This window comes from Octodon degus, unplaced genomic scaffold (genome assembly GCF_000260255.1).
Source record: "Octodon degus isolate 3935 unplaced genomic scaffold, OctDeg1.0 scaffold00164, whole genome shotgun sequence".
In the NCBI taxonomy this organism is placed as follows: domain Eukaryota; kingdom Metazoa; phylum Chordata; class Mammalia; order Rodentia; family Octodontidae; genus Octodon; species Octodon degus.
In genome coordinates this window covers 2,498,074-2,510,248 of record NW_004524740.1, presented here as the reverse complement: position 1 = coordinate 2,510,248, position 12,175 = coordinate 2,498,074, and the positions used below count along the sequence as shown (strand labels likewise).

General features: G+C 39.7%; 1 protein-coding gene across 6 annotated transcripts in view; it reads left to right on the top strand.

Annotated features, from left to right (window-relative positions):
• Ggnbp2 (gametogenetin binding protein 2) overlaps window positions 1-12,175 on the top strand; it is a 55,063-nt gene that overhangs the window by 5,963 nt on the left and 36,925 nt on the right. For all 6 annotated transcript variants that reach the window (XM_004643013.1, XM_023703154.1, XM_023703153.1 and 3 more), the window contains 2 exons: window positions 6,340-6,420; window positions 8,410-8,663. In XM_004643013.1, the coding sequence (XP_004643070.1) occupies window positions 6,340-6,420; window positions 8,410-8,663 (335 nt within the window). The remainder of the gene's footprint in view (window positions 1-6,339; window positions 6,421-8,409; window positions 8,664-12,175) is intronic.

Here is a 12,175-nt window from a genome sequence, read left to right as displayed (position 1 = left end):
TTTTTGTATTTTAGGGAAGAGTCTACAGGGTGTTCAGGGTCTCACTACTAGATCGGACTCGTAGTGATTCGCCTGATTACAGCCTCCCAAGTGCTGGAATTACAGTTGTGCGCCACCACACCCAGTCTCAATTGTCGTCCCAGTGTGCCCCTGTGGCAGGGCCGGCATGGCAGGCCCTGGGATCGAACCCCCAACCCCTGAGCCTGCTTGCAGGCACTTTAATCCAATGAGCTATTTGGCTGGCCCTCAGCTTTTAATTTTGAGGCAGGGTCTACCTTGGTTGCCCAGGTTTACTTCAAACTTGGAATCCTGTGTCATCCTCCTGAGTAGCTGGAGTTATAGGTGTGTGCCACTGCTGTTAAGACTTCAGGTTTGACGTGTGTGTGTGTGTGTGTGTGTGTGTGTGTGTGTGTGTGTAATAACATGGTCAAAAAGCAGTGTTTTTTTAAAGCTCTTTTAAAAAGGATTCCTAAAGCAAGTGCTGTACATATAGTTGTAGCTTTAAAAAAATCAATCTGGGCATGGCATGGTGGCTCACTCTGTAATCCCAGTGCTCAGGAGGCTGAAGCAAGAGGATCACACGTGCACTCAGTGTCAGCCTTGAAGTGAGTTCAAGGCCAACCTGTACTACATAGTGAGACCCTGTCTTAAGAAGTCAGTAGTTTTCAATATTTTAGATGGGTTCTTTGACTTTTAAAGTATAAAACAAAACATAAGACTAAAACATAAAACAGTTCATTTATACTAAGTTAAACTTAAGATCTCATCTAAGAGTCAGGTTGAAGAGGCTTATTTGGGGGGAGAGATTGAACCCCAGCTCCAGGCATACTAGGCAAGTTCTCTCTACCATTGAGATATACCTGTAGACTGACAGTGAAATTTCTTAGTATGTTAATCCCTGTGGTGATTCCAAAAAGCAGAATTTAACTTAGACTATTAACTGTTTTACTCAGTGTTTTGGACCAGAATTTCCAGTACTATCACTTTTTTTTTTTTTTTTTTTTTTAACCAGGGATTGAACTCAGGCCCTTGTGCTTGCCAGGCAAGCGCTTAATCTACTGAGCACTCTCCCCGACCCTTAGACTATCCAATAATGAGAATTTTTTTACAGTACTGGGGATCAAACTCAGTACCTCGCATTTGTCAGTCTGGTGCTTATGCCATTGAGCTGTCTCCCTGGCCCCTCCAATACTGAGATTATTAATTTTTTTTTTTTTTCTAGGAAAGCTGAGGCCAGTGTAGCCTTCATAGTTCAAGTCCACCCTGAACTACACAGTGGGACTCTGTCTCCAATAACAAGAACAAAAATTTTTAAATTTTTTTTTTTTTGTTGTGTGTGTGTATAACTGAGGATTGAACTCAGGCCCTTGTGTTTTGCCAGGCAAGTACTTATTCTACTGAGCCATCTCCTCGGCCCTTTAAATGTTAACATAGGAAAATTTTTAGATAATGTATACCCGGCATGACTGAGGCTATATAAGAAGTGTTATTGTCATGCCACTCTTTGGAGTATTAATGAGAAGATTGAGACGGAAAACTAGAAATAGGATCCTGGAATTGCTAAACCTGAGAATTGGATGATTGATATTTGAAATAGTGAGATTTGGGATATGGAAAATGTGAAAAACTAAAGGTTATTGAGATGGAATCTTGTCTTTGAACATGTAGAGTGATTATGGATTGTCTAAATAAATAAATAAATTCTCTAATAAATCCCAAAATTCCCCAAATTTGGAAGGGATAGGAATACATAAAGAAGAAATAATCAGGGCAGCCAGATATCTCAGTGGACTAAAGTGCTTGCTTAGGCAGGCATGGGGTGGGGGGAGTGTTTGATCTGTGGCTTGCTCTGCCAGCCCCCCCACCAGGGTGTGCTGAGGTGGGGATTGAGACTGGGTGTGGTGGCACAAGCCCGTGCGTGCCTGTAATCTCAACACTTAGGAAGGGGAAGACAGGAGGATCGCTGAATCTCATCTGTGTAGTGAGACCCTATAGACCCTGTACTAAATACATCAAAAAAAAAAAAAAAACCAAAAAAAAAAAACCTCAGTAGTGTCCCAAATTTTCTGATCAAGAAGATTATGGGGCCAAAGAGGAAAGTGATCGATGACATAGAGTGGGCCTAAGGAGAGTCACATGGGGAGAAGACACTCTCTCAGGCTTTCACAGAGAGCACATTGGCCAAGCAATGGCCGTGACTCATCCACATGGCTGCACTGATAAAGGTTCTACAATCTGAGGTACAGGATCTCAGGACAAATCCTGAGGGCATTTCACTGAACTTCTCAGACCAAAAAGCTACAACTCTTGTTGCATAGGTCTTGCTTTACCTTGGTCTTAACCATCCAGTAGAAAAGTATGAAGTCGAAATATAAGAAATAAAGCCATGCTGTTAAGTTGAGCTGTGGGGGACTCAGGTCAATAATTTCTGACATTGCCAGTTAAACAGAAGACCCAATGCTATTATGGGCTACTGGACTCTTTTAGAATATTTTGCTGAGTTTACACACCTATAATATTCAATAACGGAACTTAGAAAAAATGGGGTATACCGATGAATGTCCATTTTGTATCTGTGTATTCAAAGAGGTTGGGATAGATATATAGTTGCATTCTCTTAATGAATAGAATGATTTGTTCTAATGGTGTTTGTAAATAGGATCACAAGTCCGCATCTTGTACAGCAATTAACCACTAAGAAGAATATATGCAGTGTAATATTTGTTGAAACTGTACTTCCGATTTGATTTAAAACTGTCTCATTGCTGTTTATCAATAAAACTTTGAAAAAAAAATAAATAAATTAAAAAAAAAAAACAAGAAGAAATATTCATCCTACCAGTCTACTCTGTAGAGATAACCATGTTTCTTTTCCCACAAGATAAAATTTGTACACGTAAAGATTGGAATCCCCAGACTGGGAGTATAGTTTAGTGCTACAGTGCCTGCCTGGTAAGTGCAAGATCCTGAGTTTGAATTTTGGTACCAAAAAAAAAAGGGGCCAGAGAGATGGCTCAGTGGAATAAGCACTCCCCTGGCAAGTGCAAGGGCCTGAGTTCAATCCCCAGTTCTGGGAAAAAAAAAAAAAAAAATTTACAACTTTTGGGGCTGGAGAGATGGCTCAGTGGTCTAAAGCACCTACTTGGAACAAGCTTGGCAAAGCACAGGGACCGCGGTTCGATCCCCCAGCACCACATGCCAGCCAGCCCCGCCCCCTGGTGGGCTGAGCTGGCCACACACACACACACTAAATAAATGTAATAAATAAATAATTAAAAAAAAAGTGGAATGACTATTCATGCAGTTTTTTATTTTGTTACACAGTGAAGACCTCAGGGTTAAGTTGCTGTTTGCATCATTGCTCTTCCTCCTAAAATCTATTCCTTACTTCATCTGTCAAGTATTATTCCTTACCAAATGTCGTTAATGAGGCGTTGGTATATTGTTAGAACAATGTTTTCAACTTTTTTGTCTCTCTCTCTCTCTCTTTTTTTTTTTTCCTTCGAGACAGGATCTTGCTATGTAGTCTAGCTTTGATTTCAGAGTGTAGACCAAGCTGGCCTCAAACTTGTAGTGATCCTCCTGATCTGGCCTCCTGAATGCTGGTATTACAGGCATGCTGCATACCTCCTACCTTAAATCTTTCACTTCTCATGCAGAGAGAAGAGAATGATCACTTTCATTTAAAGAAGCAGGTGTTGGCAGATGTCTTGCCTGCAGTCCTAGATCTCAGGAGGCTGATGCAGGAGGATTGCAAGTTTGAGGTCAGCTGGGGCAATTTAGTGGGACTCTTTTATTTTATTGAGAAACAAGTATCAATGAGACACTTTCCAAGCTGATTAATAGGACATTTTCAATAACTAATACATTACACATTGTTACCTTCTAAGTGGTCATTCACAACACAAGAGGCAGCCAGGACATCCCATCCAAACACTACTACTACAAATCCTTCCTCTCACTGAACCAAGCGAAAGCAGCCGTACATCTATCCTAACTATTCTGTATATACAAATACAAAATGGTCCTTCCTCTGTATCCCCACTCTCCAGTTCAGTCCTGTCAGAGATGGGTATTCTATTGTCATCTAAATATTATAGGTGCTTGAATTCAGCAAAATAAAACAATCCAACACAGCAGTGGGACTCTTAAAAAGACTGGGCATACAGCTCAGTGTGAGGACTTGGGTTTCCTGCCTAGTACTATACTACAAATCCCAAGACAAAACAAATCTTTTTGAATGTAGTTGGAGAAAGGAAGAGGTCTTTTTTTTTTTTTTTTTTTTTTGTATTTAGTGCAGGGTCTGAAGGGTCTCACTACGTAAATCAGACTCAGAGTGATTCTCCTGTTTACAGCCTCCCAAGTGGGATTACGGGCACGCAGCACCACACTCATTTCCCCGGGGTTGACACTGCATGTCAGGGAATGACCCTGGCCGCTGCATTCTGCCTAAGCAGGCGCTTTAGTCTCCTGAGCTATCTGGCTGGCCCACGACAAGGTCTTTTTAAGATCACATTCAACCAGGTAGTGTTTTTATTTAGTTTGTACCTCAGACAGGTGCCCATCCTGATGTCACTCTGGGTATGTAGGAGTTTGAGGTCAGTCATCTGAAAATAGTTTGTCCTAGCACAAGTGTGCTTTCTTTAATGTTTCAGCTAAGATGTGTGTGTATTACTTCATTTCATTTCATTATTTTGGGGTCATACTTTTTTTTACATTACAACTTTGAAATTAGAATGCTTATTTATTTATTTAGATGGTGTTTTACTATGTAGGCCAGGCTGGCCTTAAACTCATAGTGATCTTCCTGTCCCAGCCTCCCAAGTGCTGGGATTACAGGCATGTGCCATCCCACCCAGATGGAATGCTTCTTTAAATGTGATCCCATCTTACAGCTAAAATGGTTCTTTATGGCCAGGCATGGTGGTACACTCAGGAGGCTGAGGCAGGAGGATCGCTGTGAGTTCAAGGTCAGACAACTGCAGAGTAAGATCTTATGGCTCTTTGTGGTACACACTATGGTTCTTCCCCCCCCCCTAATTTTATTGATAAATAGCAATGAGACAGTTTCAAATCAAATTGGTAGGACAGTTTCATAATTAACACATTGCATACATTCTTCCCAGCGGTTAATTGCTGTACAAGATGCGGACATGATATCCTATCTACAAATACCATTTGAACAAATCACTCTAGTCATTAAGAGAATGTAACTATATATCTATCCTTACCACTTTGAATACACAGATACAAAATGGACATTCATCTGTATCCCTTTTTTTGTTAAGTTCCGTTATTTGAATATTATAGGTGTGTTAACTCAGCAAAATAATCTAAAAGAGTTCAGTAGTCCATAATAGTATTGGGTCTTCCACTTGACTGGCAGTGTCAGAAATTGTTGACCTGAGTCCCCTACAGCTCAACATAACAGCATGGCTTTACTTTGTATATTTTGTTTTTATACTTTTCTGCTGGGTCACACTATGGTTCTTAAGATTTTTGACATTATAGATCAGTGAAATGTGTTAATTGCTAATTTCTATTATTTGACATGCTGAAATATCCTGGAGAGCTTTATGTCACTCTTATAGTAGTGCAGTTTGATAATTGAATAAATACATGTGTGTCTTTTTGTTCATAGTTAGGGCAAATGGCAGGTCCTGAGATAATGCAAATTTTTTATTTTTGGTCATGGTGGTACTGAGGATTGAACACAGGACCACAGATATGCTAGGCAGGTGCTCTTTCATTGAACTGTATCCTGAGTCTTTATATTTTTAAAGACAGTAATAAGATGTATTCCATAATTATGAAGAATTGGCAAAACAATATAAGGGTATTTGATTTATTAGAAATACTTTAAGGGGCTGGGGAGATGGCTCAGTGGAATATGCGCTTCCCTGGCAAGCGCAAGGGCCTGAGTTCAATCCCCGGTTCCGCAAAAAAAAAAAAAAAAAAAAAGAAATAAAAAAAAAGAAATACTTTAAAATGCAACTTAATCCTTAAAACCACTTTGCAAAGTACATACTGTTCATTGTTTGTTGTTTTGCAAAGCAGGAAATTAACAATTAGGCAGAGTTAGTAACTTACTTAGTTGTGACATCTGTGTTAAATGATATTTTGGATTAAACTCATGTCTGTCCTGTCTTGCTTTAGTGTTCTTGCTCCTGACTGTGTGACTATACCGTTCTGACTTAGAAATCTGTATACTGTAGTTGTATTTTTGTGTGTATGTGGGGGAGGGGGCAAATTGGCTTAATCCTGAAGTTTATCAAACAAGCTGTATAAAGTATTACAAGAAGGTTAAATATTTTATTTCTGTTCTGTTTGCATTTTAAGATGGTGATGGAATTTCCTGACAATGTGTTAAATTTTGATGGACATCAGAATAATGGTGCACAACTAAAGCAGTTCATTCAGGTAATTTTTTTTTTTTTGGAAGTCAGTGTTTTTAGGTGTGTATGTGAGAGAGAGAGAGAGAGAGAGAGAGAGAGAGAGAGAGAGAGAGAGAGAGGAGTCATTTAAAATCTAGCCAATTTTATTTTATTTTTTTAATTTAATTTTTTTTTTGTTTATTTATTTACTTATTTTTTTGTGTGTGTGTGTGTGGCCAGCTCAGCCCACCAGGGGGTAGGGCTGGCTGGCATGTGGTGCTGGGGGATTGAACTGCGGTCCCTGTGCTTTGCTTAGTTTAGCTTGTTCTAAGTAGGTGCTTTAGATCACTGAGCCATCTCACCAGCCCCCGACAATTTTATTTTAACGTAAGATTCCCTAGGTATTAAGGTTGCACTGAAATTGCTTTCTTTTTCACTATTGCTATGGGAGATATAGTTATGTACCTGAATTATGGATATGACACATAAAAGAAACTCGGTAGTGCTGTGTGAACATTTTACATTTCCATAAGGCTCTGATTTCACCAGCACATCTTTCTTTTTTTTTTTTTTTTTTATTTATTTATTACATTTTATTTATTGTGTGTGTGTGTGTGTGTGTGTGTGTGGCCAGCTCAGCCCACCAGGGGGCGGGCTGGCTGGCATGTGGTGCTGGAGGATTGAACCGCGGTCCCTGTGCTTTGCCAAACTTGTTTCAAGTAGGTGCTTTAGACCACTGAGCCATCTCTCCAGCCCCAGCACATCTTTCTTGGTTTTTAAAGATAAGCCTCTCAGGGGTCGACCTGATAGCTCTGGGGACTAAAGTGCCTGCGTAGGCAGAGCACAGTGACTGGGGTTCGATCCCTGGAGTGCCGTGCCAGGCCCTCCTATGGGGTGTACCGAGGTGATGGAGACTAGACGTGGTGGCACGTGCCTGTAATCCCAGCACTTGGGAAGCTGAAAACAGGAGAGTCGGTACAAGTCTGATCTATGTAGTGAGACTGTAGACCTTGTCCTAAATACAGGAAGGAAAAAAAAGAAAAGCCTCTGGGAGGCTGAGGCAGGAGGATAGTTGCCAGTTTGAGGCTAGCCTTGACTACATAGTGAGTTCAAGGCCAGCCTGAACTGCATACTGAGACCCTGTCTCAAAAAGACAAAAAAAGGTGCGTCATTTTTTATTAACTTTTTGGTCTATGGATGTATTTCAGTGATAGCGTGCATGTGATAGAGTGCTTGCTTAAGTCTGTGAGAGGCCCTGCATTCAATCTTCTGCACCTCTAAAAACAAAAGTGCATATTGGGTTTCTTCTGTATGATGTTTGTTCAGTTAAAAATATTACATATGATGAACTTTCTAATTTTTATTTCATTTCTGAGAAATGATATTTAGGTATATAATGCAAGATAACTTGTTAATTTACTTTACAACTCTATTTCTACCTGTAGAAAAAACTTTAAATGAAAAATTGATGTTAATGATGAACATTATGAAAATTATTCTACTGTTTTTGGTAAATCTGGAAGTCTTAATTGTAGTATAACTACTTCTGTCAAGTAGAAGTATTGCCTATTCTTCTACAGCTGTGGTTCTTGATCATTTCTGTAACTTGTCATAACCAACAGATAAAATCCCTATACAGATCAGTTTGTGCACTGCAGGTTCCCTGCTGTGAGAAGGCCTACAAGGAAGGCCTGGTTCTCTTCCAGTGAACCATAACACTTGCTCACACCTGCAAATTCAGAGTTGCTGCTCGCCATGTCCTTCATCCTACTTTGATTCCTATTGCTAAACAATAGTGTTAAAAGTTGAAAAGAAGACATGGTAAAGCATTGCACATACGGGACACATGCTGCTTAGCCTGGTGTCCTAAGCATCAGTACAGCATGGACAAGGTGGACTACTTTGCCTTTCCAGTTCATTGGTGTAGAGATGGCAGGCACTGCCCAGGTTGTACTAATTGCATAGGGTGGGAACCAGCATTAGTGAGAGTAATCTTGTGTTGTAAGATTCACTTTTCTTTCCTCCTTTTTCTCAGCGACACAGTATGCTTAAACAGCAGGATCTCAGTATTGCCATGGTGGTAACATCACGTGAAGTCTTGAGTGCACTTTCTCAGCTTGTTCCATGTGTTGGTTGTCGCCGCAGTGTGGAACGCCTCTTTTCCCAGCTTGTAGAGTCTGGAAATCCTGCTCTTGAGCCCCTGACAGTAGGGCCTAAGGGGGTCCTATCTGTAACTCGAAGCTGCATGACTGATGCAAAGAAGCTTTATACATTATTTTATGTACATGGGTAAGTATAACCAATGAGAGGAAATGGTTTTCAGAATTTTTAAACAACTTAGCATCAGTGTTTTTTTTTTCCTTCCCTAAATTTGGTTAGTGCAAAAAGTGAGTACATTTCAATAATTTTGTTTGTTTATCTAATTTTTGTGCTTTTTGAAACAGGGTTTCACTGTGCAGTGTTTAGGCTGAATGTGAACTCATGTAGGCCAGGCTGACCTTGAACTCACTGTCATCTTTCTGCCTCCGCCTTGCAGGCATGCACTACACCTGACTTAATGAGTAACTTTCAGTTTTGCTTTCATGTAAAGAAGGATATAGTAAGCAGATGTATAGTTTGTGAAGTGTAAGTTTCAAAGAAAAATCAGTAAAAGGATAGAGAATAAGTCAATAAGGAAAAGTGGTTAGAGAAGGCTCTTGATACATGACATTGAATATGGGCTTGAGTGGAGTGAATGAAGGAACCATGCTGATAGCTAGGAAAGGCAAAGATGAAACAGCAAGTAAAAAGATTTGGGAGTCACACTTTTCTTGACCCATCCAGGAACAGCAAAGAAGTCACTGTGGCCATTGTCGCTAGAGCCACATGAATGAAGGGGGCAGTGATAAAGAGCACACTCAGAAGTGTAATGCAGGGGCTGACCCTGTAGTCCTTTGTAGGTCATCCTAACTTCCTTTGTGTTTACTCTGAGTGAGGTGGGAAACTTGGGAAGGTTTTGAGCAGATGAATAACACTGGCCTGAAGTTCAGCTTACTGTGACCTTGGTATCAAGAGTAAAGTGAGCCAGGTGTGGTGGCACATGCCTGTCATCCCAGCTGAGGCAGGGGGATCATTGCATGTTCGAGACCAGCCTAGGCTACAAAGTGAGCTCAAGGCCAGACTGAACTACATGGTGAGACCCTATCTCAAAAAGACAAGCAAACAAATAGTAAAGTGAATGTGCAGAGCTGTAAGGGTAGTGATGGGAACAGGATGGGTGGATGTGGGTGACTTGAGCCACAGTGATGGACATGAATGAAGTTGGTAAAAAATTGTAGGGTACTGGACATTAATTTATCGGAAATGTTTTGAGGAGTGATAGGTTGATTGTGGAAAGCATCAGTGATAATTTTTAGATTTGTGGTCTAAAGAGTAGACTGATGATTTCTATCTTAGTAGGTGGACAAGACTGAGAAGAGCAGTTTTTCAGAGATTACTTTTGGATATATTAAGTTTGAGGTACAGATTCGACAGCCATGTACAGTTTGGAGGGTGGCCTAGAGCTGCATATTTGTGTCAGCCAGTGAATATAAATATGACGACCAAATCCTGAGGCTTCCTGTTTGTAGGTGGTGGTAGAGTCTTTGAATTTTTATTCTGCCTGAGAAAAGAAGTTTTGGAGGGCTTTTAAACTGAGGAATAGAGGCCAGGGAGATAGCTCAGTAGAATAAGCGCTTGCCTGGCAAGCCCGTGGTCCTGAGTTCAATCCTTGTTACCACCAAAAAACAAACAAACAAACAAAAAACCCAGAAGAATAATATAACCTAATACTATGTGGTTTGTAAAAATAATTTTTATCCTGAGTTCAATCGCAGATACCACCAAAAAAAATAATTTTTATGATTTTTATTAGTATATTTTTATAGTACATGTACAGTATACAGTGATTGCATTCATCATGGGGAGTTGGTACATGTACATGAGACATCTTAATTATTTTTACTTACTTTACTTTTCTTTCCTCCCTTTTTCCATATCTTGGTCCCTTCTCTACTTGTAAAAGAGCTATCTCTCTGTTTTCTACTGCTTTTAATTTGCTCCTTACATTTGGATTTCTCCTATAAGAGAAAGTATGTAATTTTTTAAGCTTGTGTGTGTGATTTGTTTCACGTAGCATTGTGGTCTCAAAGTGTATCTATTGGGGCCGGGGAGATGGCTCAGTAGAATAAGCGCTTGCCTGGCAAGCGCAAGGGTCTGAGTTCAATCCCCGGTTCCGCAAAAAAAAAAAAAAAACAAAGTGTATCTATTTTCCTACAACTGACTCTGTCTTTTGTTATGACAGAGTACTATTCCACTGTCCCTAGATATAACATTTTCTTTATCCATTCATCCATTGATGGATATATAGGCAGCTTCCAAGATTTAGCTATTATGAGTTGTGTTGCTGTAAACATGGGTATGCATGTATCACTGTAATACAGTTGTTTTGCTTTGTTTTGGTTTGCAGTACTGGGGATTGAACTCATGACCCTGTGCTTGCCAGGCAGGAGCTTATTTTACTGAGCTATCTCCCCGACACTAATACTTTTTAACTCAGGAAGAAGCTTAGAAAGGGAATATTTGGGTTGAATAGCATTTCTGTTTTTAGTTTTTCACAGAATCTCCATACTGCTTTTCTATAATGCCTATACTAGTTTACATTCCCACCAACAAGTAGAAAGGTTCTTTTTTCTATATAGCCTCACAAACATTTGTTGTTTTTTTATTTCTTGAGGACATCCATTCTCTCCAGAGTAAGATAGAATTGTTGTTTAAACTTGTATTTCCCAGGAGAAAAGCATAAAAACAAAATATAAGAAGTAAAGCCATGCTGTTATGTTGAGCTGTAGGGGACTCAGGTCAACAATTTCTGACATTGCCAGTCAAGCGGAAGACCCAATACGATTATGGACTACTGTACTCTTTTGGATTATTTTGCTGAGTTAACACACCTATAATATTCAAATAACGGAACTTAACAAAAAAAAGGGTATACAGATGTCCATTTTGTATCTGTGTATTCAAGGTGGTTGGGATAGATACATAGTTATATTCTCTTAATGAATAGAGTGGTTTGTTCAAATGGTGTTTGTAGATAGGATATCATATCCGCATCTTGTACAGCAATTAACCACTGGGAGGAATGTATGCAATGTGTTAATTATTGAAACTATCCTACCAATTTGATTTGAAACTGTCTCATTGCTATTTGTTTATCAATAAAATTATGGGGGAAAAAAAGGGTTACACTTATTTAAAAAAAATAAAATAAGCTTGTATTTCTCTAGTGATCGGATATGTGGAACATTTTAAAGAATTATTTATTGATTCCTTGTACTTGTTCCAAGAAGTGTCTTTTTTTTTCTTTTTTTTGGGTGGGGGGCAGAACTGGGGATTGCATTCAGGCCCTTCCAGGCAAGCTCTTACTCCACTGAGCCATCTCCTTAGCCCCCCCAAGAAGTGTCTTTACATTGCAGTTGCTGATTTTTTAATCAAGTCTTTTATTTTGAGGCAAATTTTTTTTTAAAGTTCTTTATATGTTCTAAATATTAGTCTCTGTTCAAGGAGAAAGTGACATTTTGGGTTTTTTGCTATTCTGCAGGTTTTCTTTTCTTTTTTTCATTTATGTATTTGGTACAAGGTCTCACTACATAGCTCAGGCTCATAGTGATTCTCCTGTCTTCAGGTTCCCCAGCACTGGGATTATAGGTGTGCACCGCCATGCCCGGACTCGGTGATGGCTCTGCACACTTTGGGGCACAGGGCTAGCGCAGCATGTGGGA